The sequence below is a fragment of the Balaenoptera borealis genome (genome assembly GCF_965194805.1).
Source record: "Balaenoptera borealis genome assembly, chromosome: 8".
Taxonomy (NCBI): domain Eukaryota; kingdom Metazoa; phylum Chordata; class Mammalia; order Artiodactyla; family Balaenopteridae; genus Balaenoptera; species Balaenoptera borealis.
In genome coordinates, this window is record NC_138865.1 from 15,175,830 (window position 1) to 15,203,566 (window position 27,737).

The 27,737-nt window shown below is 43.6% G+C and overlaps 2 protein-coding genes across 4 annotated transcripts; one reads left to right on the plus strand and one right to left on the minus strand.

Moving 5' to 3' along the window:
• Positions 1 to 233: 233 nt before the first annotated feature.
• On the minus strand, positions 234 to 12,963 carry CHMP7 (charged multivesicular body protein 7). Of its 3 annotated transcripts, none has more exons than XM_082401968.1 (10): positions 12,583 to 12,963; positions 10,491 to 10,662; positions 5,070 to 5,255; positions 4,800 to 4,933; positions 3,894 to 3,942; positions 3,532 to 3,651; positions 3,143 to 3,241; positions 2,871 to 2,931; positions 2,197 to 2,376; positions 234 to 493 (listed from the first exon to the last, which is right to left on the minus strand). In XM_082401968.1, exons 1-10 carry the CDS (start codon positions 12,879 to 12,881, stop codon positions 249 to 251), a joined length of 1,545 nt encoding a protein of 514 aa, XP_082258094.1. In that variant the 5' UTR covers positions 12,882 to 12,963; the 3' UTR covers positions 234 to 248. The 3 variants fall into 3 exon arrangements, with proteins under 3 accessions (XP_082258094.1, XP_082258095.1, XP_082258096.1); XM_082401969.1 differs by lacking the exon at positions 234 to 493 and adding an exon at positions 520 to 1,969; XM_082401970.1 differs by lacking the exons at positions 234 to 493; positions 2,871 to 2,931 and adding an exon at positions 520 to 1,969.
• A 78-nt stretch (positions 12,964 to 13,041) lies between these two features.
• Positions 13,042 to 27,665, plus strand: LOC309633318 (uncharacterized protein). The gene is made up of 2 exons (XM_082402002.1): positions 13,042 to 13,164; positions 13,985 to 27,665. Exon 2 carries the CDS (start codon positions 14,171 to 14,173, stop codon positions 14,303 to 14,305), a length of 135 nt encoding a protein of 44 aa, XP_082258128.1. The 5' UTR covers positions 13,042 to 13,164; positions 13,985 to 14,170; the 3' UTR covers positions 14,306 to 27,665.
• Positions 27,666 to 27,737: the final 72 nt, after the last annotated feature.

A 27,737-nucleotide genomic window follows, 5' to 3' on the forward strand; every position in this document is an offset into this window, starting at 1 on the left:
AGCCTGTCTTCACTCTGTTCTGTTCAAACCGTCTCTGCTCTTGGCTCCTCCGGACGCCTTTTCCTGGTTGGTTCACCTGCTAACGTACCAAGTGCTGCAGCAGATCTTCTAGCCTGTTCTAGCTCTGCTCGCAGGCTCAAAACCTGTCTCCCGCCATGGATGGCAAACCCCACGCATGTAACAGGCGCTGAGTAAATACTGGTGCCAGACTAAAATATGGTACGATCACACGGGCCGAGGAAAGTGGGTCATTTAGAGGGAAGAGGGAAAGGAAAAGAGTAAGGAAAATGATGACACGTTCTTAAACAAAAGAGGCCATTTAATAACAGCGTCGGCGTGAGAGCCATCAGGTAGGCTGACCACTTTCCCAGCAGCTGGGGACTCCCGCTAGGAAGCCAGTCAGCCTTCTCCTGTGGCATCAGTGAAAGAACCCGTGTGTGCATGCTGGAGGTGAGGGTGGGGATGCAGGAAGGACCAAGGCACTGTATACAACCTAAAAAAGAGACGAGGACGAGGCGCTCAGGGTTTTTCTTTTAATTATTTACCAGATAAAAAAAGAAAAAAATAGTGATTGTTTCTCTTCACCCCCAACATTTCAGTTTCCCAAGGCCGAGTGGGAGAGAAACTTGTTGAACAGTGATTTGTGCTCCTGGCCTGGAGCACATTCCTCCCCTCTGTTCTCCGTCACCCTAAGCAGGAAGGGCAGGGCCGAGCGCCAGGCAGGCGTCTGGGACTGCATGGCAGAGCGGCAGTGTGGCTGGTGTCTTTTCTTCTCCCTGCTGCCAGCGCACTCAGGCCCCCTCCTGCCTGTCCCCCTCCGCCATCCTCTCCCACGCGTCAAAGGAAGTAGGAAGACGGGCCTTCAGGAGGCGGGGCCGGGCGCAGAGCAGGACCGGGGGAGCACACAGCAGACGTGGCCGAGGCCACTGTCCTCTGCTTCTATTGCACATCCTGGCTCGGATCCCCTGCCCCGAGTGGTGGGCTACAACGTAAAATGCTTCTGAAATTCAAACAACCTGCTGTTGTCTGCCAGGCTCAAGAAGGGGAGGTGTGCTGTTGTGTGGCTTCTTCTGATTTACGTATTTAAGTTATATTTAATTTATTCACCACGGGGGCAAGGCAAAGATGATGCCTTTTTAAGAAAGCATATGGGGTTTGGACACCCGGGGCCCTGTAGTCACCTGGGCTTCTCCTCGTCAAGTTCAAAAGACCAAGAGTAACCATCTCTCCAGTCAGCAGATCTTCTTTTGCATAAGATGGAAGAGGCGGCAGTGGCCACCAACCCCACAAGCCCCCTCTCCAACTGTCACGACTCTGAGCCACTCAGGGGTTACCTCTCTTTCTGAACACCTGGAGAATCTGAACCCCAGGGGAGAACCTTTCACACTGCGTGTTTCTCCATAACGTGGCAGCTGTTTGATTCTCCTTCTTCTCGCTACCAATGGAAACAGAGTGGGGCTGGGAAGAGCTGTGTAACGGACCTACCGACAGAATAAACTCCTCTAAACACAGTGAAGGTGGGGGACGAGGACAGATTTTGATTTGGCAAAGCTGCACCAATCTTTCGCCTTCGCTGGCCGGAACAAAGCTGGTGGGGGAAGACAAACCTAACTGAGCCCGTGGCAGGAGCCGCAGGCTATGAGAGACGACAGGGCAAACACAGAACTGTATAAACTGCGGCACTATAAAGACGAGAAGGCAGGGCCATGAGCCCAGCTGGCAGCACGCCTCGGGAGCACGCTTCCGGAAATTCTATCCCGTAGTAAGTGGTAGTATCCAGATACATCAGAATGGTTGTCCTTCCTCCTCTTTCCAACACATTCCGAGAGTTTCTCGTTTAAATAACTATGTACACACACACAAGCCTGGTCTCTCTTTGACATGAGGGTCCTTCACTTGAGGGTCCTACAATGGCTTTAGAGAGTCGGTTCCAATTGTCTTTTTGGAGATTTACTGCTTGGGACCAAACCTGCAAGGAGAAGAAATGACTGAACTCTATACCAGGTAGATCTTTGAGATGAAAGCATCCCAGTGTTTAAGGGACCGAGTCTGAATAATAAGCCCACAACTCCCTCACCCGACTTCGGTACCCTGGCAGATTGGGCAACGGGGCTGGGAAACGTTAACCTCGAGCCTCGCTACTGTCAGCCAGAGGACCACAAGCCCACCAGCAGCCCTGGGAATACAGCTCCGTACCTCCCTCTGATAAGGACAGTTTCTCAAGTTCAGCTTCAAGTTCAGCGTCCGAGATCCTAGGGGTAGGCACACTGTTGGTATGAAACGTCTCCTGGGGGTTGTCGGGCAGATCCAAAGGTTCTTTGGTGGTGTCCTGAAGGAGGATGTCCAATTCCTTCTCCAGTTCCTCACTGTCAAAGTCTGGAAAGAAAAGACGACATAAGGACACGTAAAGTCCAGGGAGGAAATGCATTAATGAGTCAAGGATTGAGGACTGCAAACCCAGCTCGGCTTTACAAAAGATGCCCAGGCCTCCTTGAAGGTTTATTAAAAAAATCGTGTGAGTTGGGAGGCAGAGGACACCTTCAAGCAGATACGCTTTTTCCATACACAGAGCTGAGTCATCAAGGAGGTGTATTTTGCTAACACCATGGAATGGACCCTGCTTCTCCTTGCCCTTGAAGAGGCCTAGGGAGTAAGGGACGCGGGAGCACCAGGGGGTCGTTAGCACAGCCTGTCAAGGAGGAAATGCCAATTCCTTCTCCTTACTCCTGTGGAGAAGCCCCACAGAGAGGGGAGGGTGGGCCAGCCCTGCCTGCACCAAAAAAACCAGATCCACGGCCGCACCTATCACAGCACAAGGAGCTGAAGTCATCTTAGAGAGGAAAGAAGACGGAATCACCATGTCAACTCACCTAAGCCATTGGTCACCCCACCAGCCAGAGTCTGAGAAACTTCGTCCTGGGTGTCACACAGCTGTAAGAGAAAAGCACAAGGCCTTGAACTCTGAATGGTCTTTGGGTCTCAGTGTTCAGGGTTACAAAGTAATGCTGCCCCATTGGAGAATCAAGGAAAGCGCCCTCAAGTTCACAAGGTAAGCAGTTTGGGAAAGAAGGAGGTACGACAAAGTCACTTCTGTCCTCAGGAACTGCCTTGTGTAGGTGTGTCCTCCCACCCCCTCCTGTACCTCTTGGATCTGATCCACAAGGCTCTCTGCCTTCTCCACTGTGACATCCTTCATGGAGAGTTTCAGTGCTCCTACCCCGGCCTGATACGCATTGAAAACCTGAAGAGAAAGCAAAGTTATCAGTGCAGATAAAGAACACTGGGAAAAATACAGACAATATTGTTTCATCTCCAAAAGAAAGCTTTGTGTTTTTTTTTCCCCACCCATGCATGATTCACCCCATGTCCACTGAGGCCAAAACTGCCCAATGGGAGAGGCAAAGGCAGTCCCAGGCATATCCTGAAAGAACCCAGGCCTCCTCCAAACAGCAAAGCCAGCCACAGCGGAGGGGACGAGCGGTGGACACCGCAGAGACCAGCCAAGCACTGGGGCAGAGGGGCAGTGGCTACCATCTGATCTGTCTGCGAGGCATAGATCCGGTCCAGGATGCCTTGAACAGTGTCCAGCTTGGCATGCAGGGCTTCGATGCGCTTCTCCGTCCGCTGCTTGGCCTTGAGAGACCTCAGGGCCTGGGGGGGGGGGTGGGGCGGGGTGTGGAGACATGGTCATGGTCAGGGTCAGACCGGGCAGGCGAAAGGGCTAGAGGAAGAGAGCACTTCCCAGATGATAAGACCACCCCGGGTTTGTAAAACAGGCTGTGGTGCCTGGGCCACCCGCAGACTGTTCCCCCCGAGAAGGTCGCTCCCTGAACCGGGGCTCCTCTTGCTGTGGGCACAGGTACACAGCTGTGGGGGGAAGAGAGAGAACTCACCAGCTGCTTCTTTCCTGCTCGGCATGCCCGGCGGGCTTCTTCTTTATACCTACGAACAAAGGGACAGCTCAAGATGACGAGGCCAGAGGATGCGGGTGGCAGGGTCCTGAAGTGTCCCCAAGAGTAGCACTTTTAGTGAAGGTACTTTCAAATCTGAAGATCAAATTCATTCCACCCAATGGCCAGAAAAACGATGCCCAACAGCCCACCGCCAAACCCCTGCAGCAAGCTGAGATGCGGGCTGGGCGGGTCTGCCCGTGGGAAAGGCAAAGGACCAAGGAAAAGCTGTTTCAACCCACAGCGGGGGCAGGGCGGGTGGGCGGGGGTGTGCAAACATGCTGACGAGGCACCCTGAAGACAAATTCCCATCCTGGGAGCCAGGAGGTAGGGAGTGACTTCCTAACACCACCAATGACGCTGGCCTTCCCACAACATGGGGTTTCTCCCACTGTAAGAGGGCGTGAACAAGCACATTCTAATTCCATGTCTACATACCCTACTTTTTGGAGAAGTGGTAATGTGCCTTTAGCAGGGACGCCTTGCACAGTCATTGGAGGGGAAGAGCAGAGGTCCCTCAGCAAGACCCCTGGAAGGCAGAGACCTGTCTCGTTCACCACCGTATCCCCAAGTCCCCAAGACAAGGCCTAGCTCAATAAACACTGGTTAAATGGATACTGGCACGGAAGAGCATAAACGTAGTGTTAAAAGCTGTACTCTTTGGGGGAGGAATTCATTTTTTTCTCCTTTGTGATAGTCTGTGCTTTCCATGATGGCTGCACCGAACAGTCAGTACTTTCACAATTAGTAAAAAAAAAAAAACAAAAACCTTTTTTTTTTAAGCGCCCACGGACACCAGCTCTAAGGGCCAGGGTGGGGGTCAAGGGTGCTCAGCTCAGGGGGAGTTACCTCTCTGCTTCCTGGGATAAGGACTCCACCTTGCGCGACAGCAGCTGTTCGCTCTGCATCAGCTGGTAAACCCCGACGTCTACGTCGTTGACAGGAGAGACCTTGGCGTGTGGGCCCCGGGCAAACTTCACAATCTGAGGGACAGGGACAAATTACTGCTGCCCCGACCCCAAATGCTGAGAAATCACCAGGCAGGGGTGCTGGCGGGCATGTCAGTACACACTGAACAAGTCCTCGGTGACTCAGGGAAGGAGCAGCGAGTTTCCATACCTTCTCCCCATTCTGCTCAAGGACGGTGACTCGCTTCTCTTTCTGCAGCTGCAGCAACACCAAGTAGAAGGTCCTCTCGTCCAGACAGGAGCCCGCACAGAGGGTGCTCAGCTCCGACAGGGCCACCACGGGGTGGGAGGAGAGAGGGGAGTTCTGATACAGACGATACACCTCCTCAGCCTTCTCCTGCAGGGAAAGTGAAAGGTGCTTGCGGGCCCTGATCGCTGCCCACGGAACCCGGAGAGCCCTGACCCCATGCTTCAGATCCACGATCACACAAAGCAAGAGCAGGGGAGCACCGACCCTGTCTTCAGCTTTGGAAAAGGAAAAAGGATTTGTGTTTTTTTAAACCTCGGAGGAAAGTCTGGGGAACACGGATGAAATGAGGTACGTAATATATTGGGAGACAGATGTGTGCTTGCCCTTCCATCTAGGACTTCATGTCTCTGCAGCTCCCTGGCCCGTGGTCCCCCAAGGAGAGAATGAGGTGGTGTGGTGGGGTGCAATGGCCAGGAATGAGAGCCAAGGCCCGGTGGCTGGCCTAGCCCGTGTGACCCTGGACCAGTCAGTCTCACTGGTCCTCAGCATCCCACTCACCAACTGGAGAAGGTGGATGAGATGATATTTAAATTCCCTGCCAATCCTGGTCTCTCCATTTTTATGCCAAATGGCAACCCTGCAAACTGGAACATTATTGAGTCTATAAAGAGTCTTATGTGACAAATGGGTGGGATAGGATTTTTGTGAGAAGTCTAAGAAATACAAGTTCCAAAAAACAATGCCACTGTCTTCCTCTTTCATGGAAATTACTCTCTCGGTCTCCTGTAAACAAGAAATATTTACTGAAGTATGCACAGAATGCTATGAAAATACAGGGAAGGAATACCCAAGGAGTTCATAAATTGCTCACACACAAAAAAAGATTGTTGAGCAGAATCCTGTAGGGTGAATAAGTCATTAGGTGAAGTCAGTGAGAAGGGCATCGTGGGAAGAGGGATGGTCATGAGTCCCTCAACGGCAGGGAGTCTGAGTCAGTGTGGTGTTTATGGATGCGGGTGGGAAGGGCTGAGAAAGCAGAAGCCCTTCTACCTCATACAAAGTGTAATGTATCTTCTATGCTGTCCTTTACTCTGCAGATGGTGGGTAGTCCCTGAAGGGAAGGCCATGGCTAGATTAACAGAGATGTAGCTGACAACGGGGAAAGGATGGATTGTAGGAGTTAGGCTCAGAGGCAGGGAGACCACTGATGCAAGAGAATACGAGGGACTTAACAGGGCAATGGGAATAGGGACAAAGAGGGAGGGATTCAAGCAAAAGTTAAAAGATAAAACTGGCAGTCCATGGTGACTGGGTCTGGGGGGGAAAGGCGAAAGAGGAATCTACGATGACTCCTGGGCTCTGGCTTGAGTGACTGGGTGGATTGACAGGAAGAATTCAGGAGGAAAAGCATACTTTAAAGGTAAGACAAAACATTCCATTTTGGACATGTTGGTTTGGGGTGCTTGAGATTGTACAGGAGATAATTGGATACAAAAATCTGAAGCTCGAAGGAGACGCCAGGACAGGAGATATATTAATCTGAAAGTCCTCAGCATACAGAAGGTAGTTAAAATCGCAAGTATAAATGAGTTACCCAAGGAAATGCAGAGAGCAAAGTAATAAGCTGAAGGAAGACCAACGTTCAAAACGTTCAGGAGATGAAGGAACTCACAAAAGCGATGCAGAAACTGCTTGGGGAGAACCAAGGAGAACCTGCGTTGCAGTGACAACAAAGTCAAGGTAATGGAAAATTTTAAGCAGTGAGTGGTCAACAGTATCCAAGGCAGCAGAAGAGTCTAATAAGACAGAAACTAGAGCTTTCATTAGATCTGACTGTGCTGTCAGATAAAAACATTTACTACAAAGCTACTGTAGTAAGAACGGTGTGCTGTCCACACACACATACATTAATGGTACACAACAGTAACAAATGATGTTAAGACAACTGGCTACCCATTTAGAAGAAAACAGTTTTTCTCTACCACATATACAAAAATACATACCGAATTACTAAAACTTAAATTGAGAAAATGAAAGTATAAAATAATTCAAAGAAAATATTTTAAAAATCTGGTAACCTTGAAGTAGAGGATGCCTTCCTAAGCAAGAGCAGAAATTCAAGAGCCATAAAGGAAAATGTGAGAACTCTGACTGCAGAAATATAAAAACGTTTATATAGTAAAAGACATCATAAATAAAAATGAAAAGCAAACAAGAGACTGGGAAACAATATTAACATCCCTAATACTAAATATATTATATATCTATCTATCCCTAATAAAGAACTCCGACAAATTAATATAAAAGACAAAGAATCCAAAATAAAAACAGGCAAAGGATATAAAGAGGCAATTCACAGAAAGGAATATGTAAATGGCCAGTAGATAGGTGAAAAGATGCTCAAATCACAAATAGGAAGTATCATTTTTGTTCATCAAATGGGCAAAATTTGAAAGATTGCTGGTATCCAGTGCTGGCAAGGATATGAAGAGACTGGACACTTTAATGCAATCTTCATGAAAGCGTAAATTTATACAAACTTTTGAAAAGTAATTTGGCAATTTCTGTTAAAATTTAAAATGTACATATGCATTTCTAGAAATCAATTCCATAAAAATAAAAGTAGAAGTACATACATGTAGGCACAAGGCTGTCAAAGAAGTATCTTTTTGTAGTAGGGAGAAATTGGAATGACTCAAATATCCATTTGGTAACAATTGCATAAATTATGGCGTGTTTATAGATTATTCTGCAGCCATCCAAAAGAATGAAGTAGATCTATATTGTGTAGGGACCTGGAAAGATGCTCACGATATACTAAGGTGAAAAATAAAAAAAAAAGGAGGTTGCAGACCAATAGGTGAAAGCAGATTCCATTTCTGGAAAAAAAATGGAGTATATGTACATAGATATGTATGTATGTGTATATTCATTTATTTACTTAACTAACATTTACTGACTCTCTACTATGTACCAGGCACTGTTCCCAGAGCCCATGGAACTTCTCCTTCTGGTAGGGGAGACAGCTTATATAGTAGATAAGTAAACAAGTAAATAAGATTTCCAGGAAGTATTAAATGCCAGCAAGAAGATACAATGGAAAGTAATATAATAGGCTCAATAAGAAAAGATGCGTGTGTTTTTACAGACACAAGCAGGAAGGGAATGGACCCGAAGAGATGGAAATGGGATGAATAGAACGGAAACTTTAACTTCTTTCTTTAAATTTTTAAATAGCAAAATCTATGGGCAATTTTTACTTTTTGGTATTTTTTTCAAATAAAATTAAAAGTTGCTGGCTGCTTTCTGTGTTTAGACTTGGGAAAATCAATTTACCGAAGAAACGGGCTTTTTTGCTTTATAAAAATATCCAGATAAGACCCTTTATTTTCACACATGAAAACAAGTCTCTAACCCAGGAGAAAACTGCATCTTTGAGGTCACCATATATTTGATAGCAGACGTCACCGAAAGAGAATAAGTGTGAAGTGTTCTATTTAGTGATGTAAGCTGGGTACAGATTTAACAGTCCATGCCCGTGAAGAGCTAAATTTATTTTTCTACCTAAATAGGATTAGACTACTTTGCTGTCAAAAATTATTGTTGATTCTTAGAAGACCTATGTAATTCCACTCCCACCCCCATCTCTGCGTTTGCTCTCAAAAGACTGAGTCCAAAATCACATCTGTGGGGATAAATGGATCTCTCTTTGCTCCAGACTGGAGGACACCAGAGGTAAAAGACCGCAAGGAGGGATGGAGCTGGCCCAGAACCACCTAAAACACCCCACAGTTTCTGTGAGGTCTTGGCTGAGCCCTGGAGGTCCTGGAGGTCAGGGCCCTGGGCGGGGAGGGGGTGCAGCGCAAAGCGGGAGAGGTGTTCCCCTGAAGAAAATGCATGCTGCTCAGTCAAAACTCCCGGGGGGACAGAGAGAGCTGGTAGATTTTGGAGACCTGCTCCCCAGGCCGAAGGGTGGTGCTGGGGGGCGTCTGTGGAGGTGAGGAGAAACTGGAGCTTCTCATGGGGCAGGGGCGGGGGCAGGGGATTCCGACCTGCGTCCAGTGGTGTGGAAGCCTCCAGGGCTATGCAAGGGCCCTGAGGTTGGGCTTGGTCTGTGAGTTTCAAAAATAACCAGTCTCCGAGTCTACTTCTGCCACCTGGTGTTCAGTCAACTTTATAAACACACACATGCACACACTTAAGGTTACTATAACCTCGCCCACAGCAATCGGGTGGAATGATGGGGGTGAAGCAGGTCTGCCCTGGGTTAAAGGGTGTGTGGAGGTGAGGACGTGGGGACAACAAGGAGAGACAGAGCGGTGACTAGGAGGGGCCCCAGGTCCCGCAAGGAGTCATCCTGAGATGGGAGAACCAGAGTGGGTTTAGAGGCTGAAGAAGGAGAGCACCGACAGAGAGGGGGAAGGAATATACAGATCTGCAGGGTCACAGACGCCACAAAGGGTAGGGACAGACTCGAGAGCACACGTGGAACACAGGAAGGACACTTCATCCTCTGAGCTTGGGGAGAAAGCAGGGCTCAGAGGAAGTCAAACTGGAGGTGGGCGGACAGACAGCCGAAGGCACGACTAAGGGGTTCTACCTTCTCAGTGCGGAGACTAAAGAGAATGCAAGGTGTGTGGGAGGGCCGGGGAGGGGACAAGAACACTGGCCTGCGGAGTGGCTCCCAGGGCCCTCCTAAAGCTGGGGACCTTGAAAGGGGCCCCAGGCTTGGCGATACAGCGATGTTCTCTGGCAGGGATGGTGGACCATGGGGCTGATCTAAGGTGGCTGATTTGCTGGTGTCTCTGGTGTGGCCCGAGAGAGCTGCAGAGGCGCCCGAGGGTGTTGATAAGGGAAGCAGTCAAGCATCAGCTGCATGCTCTGGGCTGCGGACGGAGGGCAGGCCAGGAGGAAGCCGACCGACCAGGAGAGCATGAAGGGATCAAGGGCCTGGTGGCTTCTTTGATGGAGGTAAGTAAGTACAAAAGAAGGACATCTGAGCCTAGTTCCCTGATTTAGGGGAAGGCAAAGCTGAAAGTCTAAGGTCCTCAGAAAGAAATTTTTGCACATAAACTACAGAAGGCAAAGCGTTTTCTAAACCTTAGTTTATCATTAATCCCTACAAATACAGAAAAGAATCAACTGTGTGTTAACTGACAATTCCTAGACAGAGGCTCACCCTTGAAATGGACAGGTCCAACTAACAACTAAATACTACAAAGTACAGTGAAAGGGAGGTTAGATAAACTCAGTTATCAACTCTGTCACTGTGTAAAAAAGATCTGTTCTTTTTCTAACCATTCACCCAAGCAACCCAAGGAACGTGGAGGGTCCTGCCATCACTCCAGAAGACACCCAGACCTCTTGCTTCTGAACACCCACCTTAAGAAGCTCCAGGGCCACGAGCACCTCCTCGGCAGGAACCTTATTATCCCCTAGCATATTGGAAAGAGTCCACTTGAGGGGCTTCAGCAGGAAGACTCCGACCCCCCAGGAGATCCAGCTGCTGTCTACACTGGCCATGAAGTCTGACTCCCGCTGCAGCTCCCCTCGACTGCAGGCAAAGAAAGAAAAAGACATGTAGTAGGCTTACTGCAATGTCCCCACCTCCCTCCTTACCCGCAAAGAGGAACTTGATCATTCTCATAAACACCATTTACCAGGCACCTACTCCGTGCCACCTACTGGGAGCAGTACGGTTTATGCTCCAGCTCTAAGCCTCACAATTTTCTGCAAGAAAAAACTGAGGGACTGAGAAGATGACAGAGGCCAAAGCTAAACTATAATTTGGCTCCAAAATGCAAGCTCTCCACTAAGACCACAGAGAGGCACAGGAGGCCACACAGCCTATGCTGAGACTTCCCGTTACAAACGGAGCTCAAAACGATAAAATGAAAACAACAATAATGGATTAACATCAAGAGCAAGACATGACGAAGAATACCAAGGCGTTCAGAGAAAGGGTTTTCTGCTATTCCTAAATTGGGTGGAGATAAGACATAAGCATTTCATGGTACTAGGGTTAAGTAGCTAAATTTACTGAATGCTTCCCATGGGCCAGTCACTATGCTAAGGGCTACATAAGGAGTATCTCTTCAAATACTCAATAAACCTAAGTATAATTATCATCACATTTTATAACTGATCAAACTGAGGCTTATGGAGGGGCATATAATTTTTCCTCTGTCACATAATTTAGCACATGGCAGAGCCAAGATTTGCACCCAGGCCATCTGGCCCTCACGCAAAGCTGTTACCCACTCTGCTATGCTGCTTCTATGGAAAAATATCTCCCTGAGAAATTCTTCAGGTCCCAGACCCCATCAAACCCCAAGAGGCATCAGTGGAGTGCCAGCAGTCAGGAGAGGAGAAATCGAGGTACTAAAGGTCTCTGGGTGGGAAGTGGCAGAGGATGGTCCTGTTGTAATACGGAAGCCCAGACTCTTCCTGCCCCTCACTGACTTTTTCAGCTACTGTCTCCCCACGTTGGGCATGAACTGAAACTGCCCACAGTACACTTTCCTAGAAAGGTGAAGTTCCAGAAATGGCTTGCCCCATCAATGTCAGCCAAGGGAAGGGGGCTGGGGAGAAGGGAGATCTCTTAATCAGGAAGAGCAGAGAGCTAAAAGCAACATATCAAAGTTGACTTTCGTCTTCAGTCACGGAGGGAGTCACTGTGCTAGCGAGGCTGCTCTGGGTATGACATATACAACGTGAAGTGCAAATGCTTTAGAATCAGAAGACCAGGGGTCCAGCCCCGGCATGACCTCTATCCAGCTGTGTAACCCCCAGCAAGTCGCTCGATCTCTCTGTGGCTCAGCTTCCTCTTCTGTCTGCTGAGGATAATTCTGTCACCTCACCCACAGGACTGCTGAGGGAGCCAGATGGTGTATGCATAATACCTGCCCGCTACAAAGTGCAGTACGTCTGTTTGATGTGCATGCTACCGCCTCAGGAACCTCCAAAACCCTGCACCTGTCGCACAGGTAGCACCTACAGGACCTTCTCGGGTCACCAAGAGAAGCCAGACACATGACCTGTGGCGCGGATGGGGTGGAGGCTGCTGGCAAGACCCGTACAGGCCTCTTCCCCACCACTACCTTCTTCTTAGCTCTGCCCTTCCTTAGTTCAATAAATTCTGTCTCACAGACCTTCTGTTCCGGGGTTATTCAAATGTGGAAGCCACTATGAAATAACTACATAACGGGATTCCAGTCCAGACAAATCACTGTCACCTCCGCCAGGCTGGCTTCTCCTCTTACCGTCTGGATCTCATCTAATCAGGCTATCCTGGCCCCTCAATCTCCCCCCATACCCCGCCTCCCTCTCCCTCCAAACACCCCTAACCCGGCGTCCTTCTTCGCCCACTGAGCAAACACAGACGGCTCCTGGAGGCCAGACCCCGGGCTGGGCGAACGACCTGGGTCCCTGCCCGCGGGGAGCTGCCCCGCCCCCGGAACGGGCCCGCCCTCACCGCATCAGGTCCTGCAGCACGGTGGCCAGCCCCAGCGGGACGCTGCCCTTGCGCTGAAAGGCCTCCTGCAAGTCCCGCAGACGCAGGCGCACCACCCCCTGGCGGCGGCTGTGGCTCAGCACCAACGGCGCCCAGAAGCCCATCTTGCTGTCCCAGTCGGTGCTGTTCACTTCGCGACTCCTTTTGAAAGCGGAGAACAGGAAGGACAAGCGCTCCTCATCCTCCTCCCACTCGGGGGGCAGTAGGCCCGCCGGGTCTCCCCCGGCCGGGGCCTCGGCGTCCCGCTCCGGGGACCACATTGGAACCCCAGCCCAGCCGAGGCTCCGAACACAGCACTGGCCCTGATCCTCTTCCGCCCTGGTTCCTTCCCGGCTTCCGTTCCTGGGCCGCCTCCTCCTCTGTCATTACGTCACCGCCGCGTGAAATAAGTCCCGTGCTTCCTCACAGCGCATGCGTGTCTCTACCGGCTTGCGCCAGGAGGCGGGATGATGACCCTATTTTCCGAGAAACTCGGAGCGCTTGCGCCGACCCCTCCTCCCGCAGCCTTTGTGCGGAAAGGAGGACGTAGCGCTTGCGCGGCGGGTAAGTGCGTGTCGCGACCTCTCGGTAATCGTGGAGTTTGGCATAGTGTTGTAGAGAGGCAAACGATTATGCTCAGACTTGCGGTGGTTTCAGGTAGTAGGACTGGAGAGTCCCGCTAAGGGGCGCCAGAGGTACCAGGATCGCCCGCGTGGATCACCGTTTAGTGCTCCTAGACCAGGCGTTCTTACTTCGGACGTTTAATTTAAACTTCCAAGTTAGCTTCCGTTTACCGTAATATCAGCGGATAAACGAAACTGTTGGTCACTCAAGCTCTGTGACAGTGTATACGCCGAATTTCAGGGATATATAAGCTTCTACTTGCTCCCCACCTTCTGGAGTGTCCCTCTGTTTCCTTCTCAGAATCAGTATCCTATGGATCCCTTAAGATCCAGCTCAATTCTGATCGTCCTTGAGGGACTTCCCTGGCGGTCCAGTGGTTAAGACTCCGCGATTCCACTGCAGGGGGCATGGGTTCCATCCCTGGTGAGGGAACTAAGATCCCACATACCTCGCGGCGCTCCCCCTCCCCCCCTCCCAATCTTCCTTGGAACCGTTTCCGACTGTCCAGATGATCTCTTTCCTGGACTGAACAATTTAGCATTTACTAGTCTGTGTTCTGATATTTAAGCAATGGCTTAAATATCTACCACGCATAGTGGTTCCGTAGAAATATTTCATAAACTGAAAGGTGAGTAACTTGAGTCTTGCCTTTCTAATATCTTAGGATCTTGTTCGAGTCTCACAAAAAAAATCTCAGCAAGAAACACGTCCAGTGTGTTAAGAATAAATTGGTTTTCTTTTTAACTGAACCATTTAAAAGGCGAAAGGAGGCCTCCGCACGCATACTGGCTCTCGGGACTGTGGGGCGGCGAGGCTGCGCGCTCTTCTCGGAGCCGCTCGCTGCAGGAGCGAGTCCGGTGCCCCAGCCCAAGCCCGCGAAGCCGCCGCCGCCCCGCGACGACCACCGCCGCCCCTGCCCTGCCGCCGCCGCCTCGGGACCAGCTGTATGATTAGGCCACAGTCTTCAATGAGTAGACGTATTCCTCAGATCTGTGGTGTTCTTGGTCACACGTTTATGGAGTTTCTGAAGGGCAGTGGAGATTACTGCCAGGCACAGCACGACCTCTATGCAGACAAGTGAACTGTAGAAATTCATTATACTCCACAAAGATGCCCCCATAAGAGTGGTTAGAAACAGTGATTATTTAATGTCTGTCTATAAATCTCATTTTGTGCTGTTATAGAACACCTCCATTTTGAAAATCTGCCTGTACAGAAGCACATGTTTTTTAAGGTCTCCAGGCAAAAAAGCCTTATAGTTAATTTTAATGTTTGCACTTTGGGGGTAGAAATACTTTGTTATTGTAGCGAAAACAATTCTTAATCGCAAAATTTCTGAAATTCTTGTAATTTTTTTTCATACTTACCTGAAGTTGTTTACCAACTTATTTTTGTTTGAAGTGTGATTCCCAACCTCTCTTGCGAAAAAAAAAAAAAAGAAGTGGGTCTCTGCTAATGAATTGAGCAGACATTTAATATTTTATACGCCTTTTGAGCTGTGTGACTTAATATTTGGATACTTGACCATTTGTTTTATTATGTAATGGATAAAATGGTGATGTGTATTAACATTAGCTCAACCATATATTTATACTGTCTGGGAACGGGGTTATAGTTCTGTGGGAGAAATAATTTGTCATTGTTCACCAGCTTGTAAAAATCTAGTGTGAGAGCTTAAACATTAAATAAGTAATGAAATGCAAAAAAAAAAAAAAAAGAGTGAAAGGAGTTTCTTGTTTAATGGAACCAGGTAACAATCATCAGAGTTGAATGTAAATTTGGCTTCTGCCTCTCACTGGCTGTGTGACCTTGATCAAGTACCTAAACTTTCTGAGTCTCTTCTGTAAAATAATATTTCCTAATAGGGCTGTTTGAAGGAAATGTTATGATGTATGTAAAATACCTAGCACATAATGTAGTAGGTGCTATCACTGAGTGGCAGGATGTTTAGTAGTTGGGACTCAGTGTAAGGAAGAATTTTAATAAGCATTTTGAAGGAGGGGAAGGGATATGATTGGTTACATGAATGAATGTGTCCATCGATACTAATGTGTTGTGTTATAGTCTTACAAGTACTTTCACAGTCAGTATCTCATTTAATACTTGTAACAACTGACAGAAATTTTCCTCGACCCCGCTCTGGACAGGTTCCTCTGAAGCCTCTTCTTAACTATACCTGCCCACCTTGGCCCATAAAGACATGAACAAACACTAACATGGTTTCTGGCAGCTCGAGCCATATTCTTTGGATGACCCTAGCCCCCCTTAACATGGCTACCTGAGAAAACTCAAGGTTGTCAAAAAATTTACTGTATGTTCCAGCCAACACCTGAAGACAGAGCTCCTGTCTCCTGGCCTCTGTGGGAGGGGAGGAGTCTTACTTTGATAAGCCCTAGTGAGCAAACCCAAATGAGTTTTACAGGGATCAACCTTCCCTTACAGTGGTTTGTAATTTTTCACTGCCCTGACCCTACTGAGACACCCTCACCCTCTTCCCTATTCCCTCGTTCTCCCTTTAAAGAGCCCAGTCACCTCTGTACAAATGAAAGTTGAGTATCACCCTGTGCTCTTTATTGCAATAGTATATTACTGATTAAAATCTATCCTGAGCACTTTAACTGGTGTTTGGCTTTGTAAACAAAGACCAGACTTTGACACAACCCTGTGAGATGTTCTGGCACTTTTTCCATTTTTCAGAAGAGAAACTTGAACCACGACTATTTTGAGTCCGGTGGAGAACATTCCAGAAACGAAGAATAGTATGTAATGTGAGCAAATGAGTTGTGCCCTGAGAACCATATTTTGACCATGCTCTCATGTCCTATAAAATGGCCGGTTGGTTTGTGTCATGAGAGAGACCAGGTTGTTTTCTCCCTTAGGTCTCTGAGTCTGATAAAATAGTCCTGCTCCTAAGCGTTTTCAGGAGAGCAAAGTTGTATACCTGTGACCACCTGTATCTCAAAGTGCCACTGGGTTCCTGACACCTCTGGGTGCAGAGTTCTCTGCTTCCACCTGTTGGAGATTGGAAGAGCTACTGGGAGTGGTGGAGAATGGAAAGAAAGCTCTGCTGATCCTGAGAGGGGCGGCTGGGTATATGGCAAGCTCTTTCACTCTGCCGGGCTTCCAACTGCTACACTCTTCCTCTGCTCTGCAGGACTGGCTCTTTTTCATCCTTAGGTCACAGCCTAAAGGTCACTTCACCAGAAAGGCCTTGTCGGAACACCCCATCTAACACAGCACCCTTGGCATTTTAGGATGGATGGGTCAGTTTGACAACACCTGCTGGTTAATCTTAACATCACAAAAGGAAAGACAACCCAACATTACTTGCCTCCCGAAGTAATGTGATGGAAAGTACACAGAACCACCTATGAAGTATTTTTGTCAAAAAATTGAACCTTAATCTGATCAAGGCATTAGATCTAAGTACTAGTTGATGGAGGTTAAAAAAAAAAAAACTCAGAAGGTAGAGGAACATGTTAGTGAAAACTGAGGTTGCAATTAGCAAAATCCAGACTGGGGTATTCTAGATAATGACCTTGTTTTTTCAAAAAAATAATGGCAACAACGAGAGTTTTAATGGGCACTGTTATTAGATCTGATTTGGGTCCAATTTACACAAACAATCATAAAAACCCATCTATGATCATTAGATACTTTCAGTATTAAACTGCGTATTTGATGATATTAGCAAATTGAGTGCAATGATATGGTGATTATGTTTTATTAAAAGTATATCTTATAGATACATCTAAAGTATTTATGAGAGAGACTGTATGATACTTGTGGCAGGAGGTTGAGTGGAGGACAGTAGAGAAGTATCAGTGAGTATAAATTTCATATTTTGTACGCAGCACATTGCTCGACACTTAGATATTATTCAATTTAAAAAAAAATAAAGAAATCACCTAGACCTGCATTCTTGTTTCATCTCTATTAGTAAAGAGCTGCATGGCCTCAGACAAGCAGGTTTCCTCTCAGATTCCTCCTCTGTGAATTAAAGGTTTTTATGTTACGATCTTGAGTTTTTTTCTAGCGCCCACCTCCTGCTTCTAAATGTAGTATCTACTGTAGATGTGTGATTGCAGAAGTTCTTTAGTTCTGCGGAGTCTGAAGAACAAAATGCCACCTAGACATCAGCGTATCATGGCAGTGATACTGATGCTCCAATATGTTTTTGGCCGGACACCGAAGCAGCCTCACTTCAGCCATAAAGCACAAACTCTGCAGACGCTACTACAGTGCCTCCGTGCTGCACGATGCTCCGTGTCATCTCACCTGCTTATTGGGGATGCTTCATCATTCTTGTAGAAATATGCATGCCCTGTTGCATTATCCAGTTATTTCTAGTTCTTATCTCTACGATTTACAGCCATTAGGACTTGGCTAAAAGAGGACTGAGAAGGAAAATACATTATTCTTAGCCTACAAGGTTTATAGGGGAAGAAGCCAGGCACCGCTGTGTTATGGGAGACTTCCCTGATCTTTCTTTCCTCTTCCTTCCTTCTTGCTCCAGGCTGGATTGGGTGTCCCTCCTTATTTTTCTATAACCTGTGTACCTCTCTATTATTTAATGTGCCACATTGTTTTCTAAGTTTCTGTTTGTGTGCCTGTCTCTCTGACTAGCTTAAGTGCCTTCCTGGTAGGGACTGTGTTCTTAATTATGTTTGTTTCTAGCACAGTGCCTGGCACATCCTAAGGACTCAGTTTGTTGAATGAATAAATGAATGAATTTAATTGATCAAACTATGAGTAAAGAAACAATTTCATCAAGGCCTATCCTTTACAGCATAAGAATATTTATCCAAATATAATGTACTAATACAGTAATTGTATCTTTTATTTATTTGAACGACTATTTGTTTCTTAGCTGTTTGGGGCTGAAATGCCTCTAAATTTAATTGCCTGCATGTTCAGACAGAGGGGTTAGAGCAATCACAGATGTGGGAAATCCCCTTTCTTCTTTCTTCAAAACTTGCAAACCACAGGAGGTTGTTGCTATCTACCCATTAACAACCATGATCTTCTAGAATGCCTCAGTGACCATTTGTGAAACTATTCAGTTTTACTCCAAAGAAATTATCCCTTTTTAATCTCACTGTCTTCTCTTCCACTCTTTCCTTCTAAATTGTTCTATATTTCCAGTCCAGAACGTAAGTAACTTGGAAGTCATCACTTTGTCCAAACAAGAAAAGAGCTGAAAAAACAATAAATTAACAACTTTTAGATCCATCAGAGAATTGAGATCAAAGGGCAAACTTCTACTACAAAAATTGGAGAGAAAGACAGGCAGATACAGAGAATCACAACTTACTAGAGCAGAAACCTACAGGCAAAATCCTCCTTGGGAACCAGTATCAAAGTAGGAAAACCAGTAGTGTATGTGTGGATAAATCTGAAAATTAAAGACACCAGGGAAGGCCAGTCTTAGAGGGAATCCCCAGACTATTGTGTTTTACTTCCAGGAGCTCTACCAGGTTCTCACAGTGAAGATTAAAACAAAAACAAAAACAAAAACAAAAACCTCTTGCTTTCTGCAGGGAAAGGGGGAAAGTATCATTTTGAAGTAGTGTTAGATTTTTCTAAAGGCCTGCCTTCAAGAGAAACTTTTTCTTTTCACCAGCACTACGCAGTTTTATTAACCATTCAAGTACAATAGCATCTGGTAAGATCTGGACAAAATTGGGATTTAAAAGTTTCGGCATCTAACAGTTTGAAAGAAGTCACTACTTACTCTTCTCACAAATGTGTTTTCACAGAGCTAAAACAGTACTAGCCATTTAACCCAGTACACCAAGTGTACGGAAGTAGAAAAGATGCAACAAGTAAAATAGATACATTAGAAAGACGTCAACACTGTAGAAAAAAGAGTAGAACACTTTTAGTTTCTCCCCTTTAGCCCCTAAAACAATATCATCCAGTATGGATCTACCTATACAGTCCTACCTCAGCCTCTGGAATATTTGTCAAGAGGCAAAAATAAAATGACACTGGCCGGTACAGTCTTTGGATATGTGAGAACTGGGGGGGGAGGGGGAGTCTCATCAGCAGGGTCTTTTCATGTCTTGACAGCTCATTTCTTCATATTGCTGAATAACATTCTCTTATCTGAATGTACCACGGTTTATTTACCCATTCACCTACTGAAGGACGTCTTGGTTGCTTCCAGGTTTTGGCAATTATGAATAAAGCTGCTGTAAACATCCATGTGCACGTTTTTGTGTGGACATACATTTTTAACTCATTTGGGGTAAATACCAAGATATAAACCTTAGAATCAGTTAATTGATATCCACAAAATAAGATTTTGACTGGGATTATGTTGAATCTGTAGATCAACTTGGGAAGAATTGACATCTTGACAATATTGAGTCTTCCTATCCATGAAAATAGAACATCTCTCCATTTATTTAGCTCTTCTTTCATCAGTGCTTTGTAGTCTTCCTCATGCAGATTTGAATATATTTTGTTAGATTTATGCCTAAGAATTTCAATTTTGGGGGTGCTAATGTAAATTGTATTGTGTTTTCCATTTCAAAATCCACTTGTTCATTACTGGTATGTAAGAAGGCAATTAACTTTTATACATTAACGTTGTATCCTGCAACCTTGCTACAAATGCTCATTAGTTCCATTGAGGGTTTTTTGGGTTTTTTTTTTTTTGAGTCTTCTGGATTTCCTACATAAACAATCATGTCATCTGCAAACAAAGACAGTTTTATTTCTTCCATCCCAATCTGTATACCTTTTATTTCTTAATGCATTAGCTATGACTTCCAGCATGGTGTTGAAAAAGAGTGGTGAGAGGGAACATGCTTGTTTTGTTCCTGATCTTAGGGGGAAAGCTTCTAGTTTCTCACCATTTAGTATGATGTTAGCTGTATGTTTTTTGGTTGATGTTCTTTATCAAGTTGATGAACTTCCCCGCTATTCCTAGTTTGCTGAGAGTTTTTATCATGAATGGGTGCTGGATCTTATCAAATGCTTTTCTGCATCTTTTGATATAAACATACAGTTTTTTTCTTTAGCTTGTTGATGTGGTGGATTACATTGAATGATTTTCAAATACTGAACCAGCCTTGCATACCTGGGATAAATCCCACTTGGTCATGGTGTATAATTCTTCTTATGCTTGGCTAGATTTGCTAATATTTTGTTGGGGATTTTTGCATCTATATTTGAGAGATATTGGTCTGTAGTTGTCTTTTCTTGTAATGTCTTTGTCTGGTTTTGATATTAGGGTAATGCTGGCCTCATAGAATGAGTTAGGAAGTATTCCCTCTGCTTCTATCTTCTGGAAGAGATTATGGAGAATTGGAATAATTTCTTCTTTAAATGGTTGGTAGAACTCACCTGTGAACCCATCTGGGCTTGGTGCTTCCTGTTTGGGTAGTTTATTAATTACTGATTTGATTTCTTTAATAGATATAGGCCAATTTAGATTGTCTATTTCTTCTTGTGTAAGTTTTTGTAGATTGTTTCTTTCAAGGAATTTGTCCATTTTATCTGGGTTATCAAATTTATAGGCATAGACTTGTTCAGAATATTCCTTTATTATTCTGTCAGCATCCCTGAGATCAATAGTTATGGTCTCTGTTTCTCTCTCTTCCCCCCCACCCCGTCCCCTCAACCTCACGAGAGATTTCTCAATTTTACTGATCTTTTCAAAGAGACAGCTTGGTCTGGTTGGTATTCTTTACTAATTTCCTGTTTTCAGTTGTATTGATTTTTGCTCTAATTTTTATTTGTTCTTTTCTTCCTCTTACTTTGAATTTAACTTGCTCTTTTTTTTTTCTAGTTTTCTAAGGTGGAATCTTAGATTATTGATTTTAGATCTTCCTTCTTTTCTGATATGTGCATTCATTACTATAAATTTCCTTCCATGCACTGCTTGTGCTGCAGCCCACAAAGTTTAATAAATTTTATTTTTATTTCCATTTAGTTCAAAATATTTAATTTCTCTCAATCCTTTTTCATTCGACCATGTGTGGTTTAGCAATTATTGTTTAATTTCCAAGTATCTGGGGATTTTCTAGATGTTTCTGTTATAGATTTCTATAGTTTTATTCCATTGTGGTTTGAGAGCAGACATTGTAGGATTTTTATTCCTTAAAACTTGGTAAGGGGTGTTTTATGGTCCAGAATGTGATCTATCTTGGTGAATGTTCCATGTCAGCTTGATAAGAATGTGTATTCTGCTACTGTTGGATAAAGTAGACTATAGATGTCAATTAGATGCAGTTGATTAATGGTGTTGTTGAGCTCAGCTAGGTCCTTACTGATTCTCTGCCTGATGGATCTGCCCATTACTGATAGAGGCTGCTGAAGTCTTCAGCTTTAATAGTAGATTCATTTATTTCTCCTTGCATTTCTGTCAATTTTTGCCTCACGTATATTTTGACACTCTGTTGTTAGGTGCATTCACATTAAGGATTGCTAAGTTTTCTTGGAGAATTGACCTTTTTTTTTTCATTGCATGTTACCCCTCTTTATCCCTGATGATTTTCCTTCCTCTGAAGTCTGCTTTGTCTGAAATTAATATAGGCATTCCACCGTTCTAGTTTTAGTGTTAGTATATTTTTCTCTACAGCTTTACTTTTTGTCTGTGTCTGCATCGCTTTTTTTCTTTTCTTTTCTTTTTTTGTAGACATCATACAGTTGAGTGTTGTTTGTTTTTATCCACTCTGTCAGTCTCTGTCTTTTAGTTGGGGTATTTAGACCACTGATGTTTTTAATTATTATTTATATAGTTGAATTATATATCTATGAGATTTGTTACTATTCTCTATTCATTGCCTTGTTCTTTGTTTCTTGTATTGACTTCCACTTTTTCTGGCTTCTATGGGTTTAATTGAACATTTTATATGATTTCATTTTTAACCTCTGTTAGCATATAAGTTTTACTTCTTTTTTTTTTTTTTTTAAACTTTCTGAGTAGTTGTCTGTTGGTTTACAATATGCACTTAAAACTAATCCAGCCGGACTTCCCTGGTGGCACAGTGGTTAAGAATCCGCCTGCCAATGCAGGGGACACGGGTTCAAGCCCTGGTCCAGGAAGATCCCACATGCCACAGAGCAACTAAGCCCGTGCGCCACAACTACTGAGCCTGCGCTCTAGAGCCCGCGAGCCACAACTACTGAGCCTGAGCGCCGCAACTACTGAAGCCCGTGGGCCTAGAACCCATGCTTTGCAACAAGAGAAGCCACCGCAATGAGAAGCCCGCACACCACAATGAAGAGTAGCCCCCGCTCACCGCAACCAGAGAAAGCCCGAGCACAGCAACGAAGACCCAATGCAGTAAAAATTTAAAAAAAAACCTAATCCAAGTCCTTTTCCTAATAACACTATATCACTTCACAGGTAGTGCAAGTACACTATAGCAGTGTCATCCCAATTCCTTCCTCCTATCCCTTATAACACTGCTTTCATTCATTTCACTTATCAAGAAGTTATAATCACTAGATACATTTTTGCTAGAATTATTTTGAACAAACTGTTATCTGTTAGATCAAATAAGAATAAGTAACCTTAGAATATAGTTTGTCTCTAATCTGAATGAGACAATTAAATTTTATAGCAATATAACTAAAAAACAGTTGTGGGCGTCCCTGGTGGCGCAGTGGTTGAGAGTCTGCCTGCCAATGCAGGGGACACGGGTTCGAGCCCTGGCCTGGGAAGATCCCACATGCCGCGGAGCGACTAGGCCCGTGAGCCACAATTGCTGAGCCTGCGCGTCTGGAGCCTGTGCTCCGCAGCAAGAGAGGCCGCAATAGTGAGAGGCCTGCGCACCGCGATGAAGAGTGGCCCCCGCTTGCCACAACTAGAGAGAGCCCTTGCACAGAAACGAAGACCCAACACAGCCAAAAATAAATAAATAAATAAATAAAATTAAAAAAAAAAAAACAGTTGTCACTGCAGAATCAGAAAGTGTATTATAATTATATTTACTAGTGGGTAAGCTGCATGATGACAGTCTTTTGTTGTTGTTGTTGTTTGCCCTGGGTGTCCAGAGTCTAACTAGTTACTGGTCCATAGTCAGTGTTCAATAAAGAACAGTTGAATGTAAAACTTTCTTGCAAAAAAAAATAAGAAGTAGGGACTTCCCTGGTGGCACAGTGGTTAAGACTCCGTGCTCCCAGTGGTGGGGGCCTGGGTTCGATCCCTGGTCAGGGAACTAGATCCCACATGTATGCCGCAACTAAGAGTTCACATGCCACAACTAAGGAGCCCGTGAGCTGCAACTAAGACCCAGAGCAACCAAATAAATAAATATTAAAACAATAACAAAGATCTAAATAAATTGAAAGGTATTTATACAAAAAAAGAAGTAAAAGAAAAGATTTCAATTTGCCTTGTTTTATTCCTTCTCTAAAGCTCTTTATGCAAATCTGAGTTTCTGACCTATATCATTTTCCTTCTTTCTGAAAAAAAAAACTTTTTTAAAACATATATTGCAAGGCAGGTCTACTAGCAACAAGTTTCCTCAATTTTTTTTGTCTGAGAAAGTTGTTATTTCTCTTTTACTTTTGAAGGATAATTTTGCTCGATACAGAAATCTAGGTTGGTGGGGTTTTTTTCCTTTCACACTTTAAATATTTTACCCCACTTCCTTCTTGCTTTCATGGTTACTGAAGCAAAGCTCAATATAATTCTTATTCTTCCTCCTCTATAGGTAAGGCACTTTTTCCCTCAGGCCTCTTTTAAGGTTTTCTATTTTTCTTTGGTATTCTGCAGCTTGAGTATGATATGCCTATGTATAGAATTTTTGGGGTATTTATCCTGCTCGGTGTTCTGCTAGTTTGGTGTCTGTCATTAATTTTGGGAAATTTGAAGTCATTATTGCTTCAAATATTTCTTCTTTTCCTTTTCCTTTTCTTTTCCTTTCGGTATTCCCCTTATGTATATGTTACTCCTTTTTTTAATTGTCCCACTGTTGTTGAATATTCTCTTCTGCCCTTTTCATTCTTTTTTTTCCTCTTTGCACTTTGGTTTTCTAACTTTCTGTTGACATTGATTCAAGCTCACTGATTCTTTCCTTGGTCATGCCCAGTCTATTCATGAGCACATGGAAAGCATTCTTCATTTCTGTTATAGTGGGGTTTTTTGTTTGTTTCTAGTGTTGCTTTTTAATTTTTTCCTGAAGTTTCCATCTCCTTGCTTATATTTCCTATCTGTTCTTGCATGTTGTCCACTTTTCTATTAGAATCATTAGTATATTATTCATAGTTGTTTTAAATTCCTGGTGTGATAATTCCAACATCTCCACCATATCCATGTCTCATTCTGGTGCTGGCTCTATCTCTTAAAACTCTATGGGGGTTTTTTTTGTTTTTTTTTTTCTTTTAGTATGCCATGTAATTTTTTGTTGAAAGCTGGGCAAGATGTACCTGTTAAAAGAACTGAGCTAAGTAGGCCTTTAGTGTGAGGTTGTATTTTTGTCTGGCTAGGAGTTAGAATGTGTTTACTATTTGCCATAGCTGTTGGTGTCAGAGGCTAAAATTTCGTCTGTTGTGCTTGTTTATCTATTCTCTGTCATCTTTGGGTTTCCCTTAAGCCTTCCTTGTAAATAAGGTGTGATACCTTCTCTATTCATTTTTCTTCCTTTCTCTTCTCCTCCTCTACCTTCTTTCTCCTGATTATCCCAAAGTTTTTTCCCTCCAAAGTGAAAATACAAGTCCTTGGTGATGTGAACATTTTTAATATGTCCTGTCAATACCACACTTTATTACAGTTGTTTTACTGTCTCCTTACTAGATTGCAAGTCTCTTGGAGGAGGTACTGCATACTTTAATCTTTATATGCATTATGTCTGGTACATAATCAATGCTCAATAAATAGTTATAAAATTAAGTATGCAGGGCTAAAAAACATTTTCACATTGTCTGCTACTGATACTTCCCATTACATATCTCTTCTTTCCAGGTAAAATTTATGTGGTTCTTAACTCTAATTCATAATAGAGTCTCTTTTAGGGAGCTTTAAAATATATGTTTGGTTTATAGAAAATATTATTAAAATGAATGGAATATAGGATATCTCAGCATAGAAGTGATAACTATAAAACAAGAACCAAAAGGAAATTTTAGAACTGAAAATTCCATTATCTGAAATAAATTCACTTGAATGTTATTAACAGAGTTTGAACACTGCAGAAGAAAGAATGAGTGAACTTGAAGAGAGATGCGATAGAAACCATTCAATCTGAAGAGCAGAGGTTAAAAAGAAATTGAAAGGAAACAAGGAACAGAGTCTTGGTGACCTTTGGGACAATACCATGGAATATATTTGGAATTGGAGACTGAAAAGAAATGGCTGAACAAATGAGAAAAAAATGGCTGTAATTTTCTCAAGTGTAGTGCAAAACACCACGTTACAAATTCAAAAAGCGCAGAAAATGCCAAAGAAACATAAATATAAAGAAGACACCACCTGGGTACAGCATAGTCAGTGGCTTTGTGCATGAAAAAAAATTTTCTTTGCATTTGTAAGACCCCTGAATGACAACTGACTTAAACAGTGGAGCTCAGAATCTTTGAAGCCGTGAAAGGAACCTGCTGAGTCATGATTCATTTATAACCAGTGAAAATATTTTTTAAAAACAAGGGCAAAATGAAGAAATTGTGGCAGATCCTATATTCCAAATAAGGCTACAACGATAAATGTAAGTAGAATAAACATTCCAGTTATAAGGCTGAGATTCTCCAACTGGAAAAAAAGCCAGCTGAAATTATAAGCTGTCTAAAGCATATGGACTTTATTTTTTTAAACAAATATACATACATATTCTTTTTTTACATTCTATTCCATTATAGGTTATTACAAGATATTGAGTATAGTTCCCTGTGCTGTACATTAGGTCCTTGTTAGTTATCTACTTTATATATAGTAGTGTGTATATTTCAATGCCAAATTCCTGATTCCAGATAGAATGAAAGTAAAAGATGGGAAAAGACATACAATGCAACCAGTAAGTATAAGAAAGCCGGTGTGCCTCTCATTATTTCAAATCAAGTAGATTCAATATTAGGCATATTAGCAAAGATAAAGAGGGATACATAATGATAAAAGAGTCAGTTCATCAGAAAGACATAATGCTCAAAAATATGTGTATACCTAATAACAGAGCTTTAAAGACTTGAAGCAGAAATGGACATAATTAGTGGGAGAAATAGACAAATCTACAGTCATAGAAATTTTTAAAACCCTTTGCTCAACAACTCATAGAACAACTAGTGAGAAAAAAAATCAGTAAAGTCATAGAAGTTCTGAAAAATTCCTCAACTACTTTGACCTAATTAACATTTATAGAGCACTGTACCCAACAACTGTAGAATACTCATTCCTTTTGAATGCACATGGTATATTCACTAAGGTAGATCATATTCTGGGCCATAAAATAAGTTTCGATAAATTTAAAAGGTTTGAAATTGTACCAGAGTATGTTTTCTGGTTGCAAAGGAATTGAATTAGAAACCAAAAACAGTAAGATATTTTTTAAAAAACTTCCATATCTGGAATTTAAAGAGCATACTTCTAAATAATCCATGAATCAAAGGAGAAACTACACATTAATTAGAAAATATTTCAAGCTGAATGATAATGATACTGCAACATATCAAAATTTATGGGAAGCAGCTAGAGCAAGAGTTAGATAGTGTAAATGTTTATATTTGTAAATAAAAGAAGGTTAAAATCAGTGATCTCATTTGCTATTTGAGAAGATAGAAAAGGTCAAAATAAACCCAAAATAAGCAGAAGAAAGGTAAAAACAAAGAGAAGAAATCTATGAAATAGAAACAGAAAATGAACCTGAAAAAGAAAGAAAATTAATGTAGATCACATAGTTATTTGAAAAGATTAATAACATTTATAAATCCCTAGCAAAATTCATCAAGAAAAAGAGAGAAAACTCAAATTACCAAAGTCAGAATAAAAGGATATCACTATGATCATTAAGGATAATAAGAGAATAGTGTGAACAACTTTATGCCAGTATATTTGACAGCTTAGATAAAAGAGACAAATTCCTTGAAAAAAGTGACTTGCCAAAACAAATACATGAACAAATAGAAAATCTGAATAGCACCATATCTATTAAAAGATTTGAATTTATTATCAAAAACCACACACACATGGGCTTCCCTGGTGGTGCAGTGGTTGAGAATCTGCCTGCCAATGCAGGGGACACGGGTTCGAGCCCTGGTCTGGGAAGATCCCACATGCCGCGGAGCAACTAAGCCCGTGAGCCACAATTACTGAGCCTGCGCGTATGGAGCCTGTGCTCCACAACAAGAGAGGCCACGATAGTGAGAGGCCCGTGCACCGCGATGAAGAGTGGCCCCCACTTGCCGCAACAAGAGAAAGCCCTCGAACAGAAATGAAGACCCAATGCAGCCATAAATAAAATAAATAAATTAAAATTAAAAAAAAAAAAAAGAAAAATATCCCCCAAGAATCTGAAAACAAAGACTAGATTCCAAAATAATTACTGTGAATGTACAGGGAGCATATC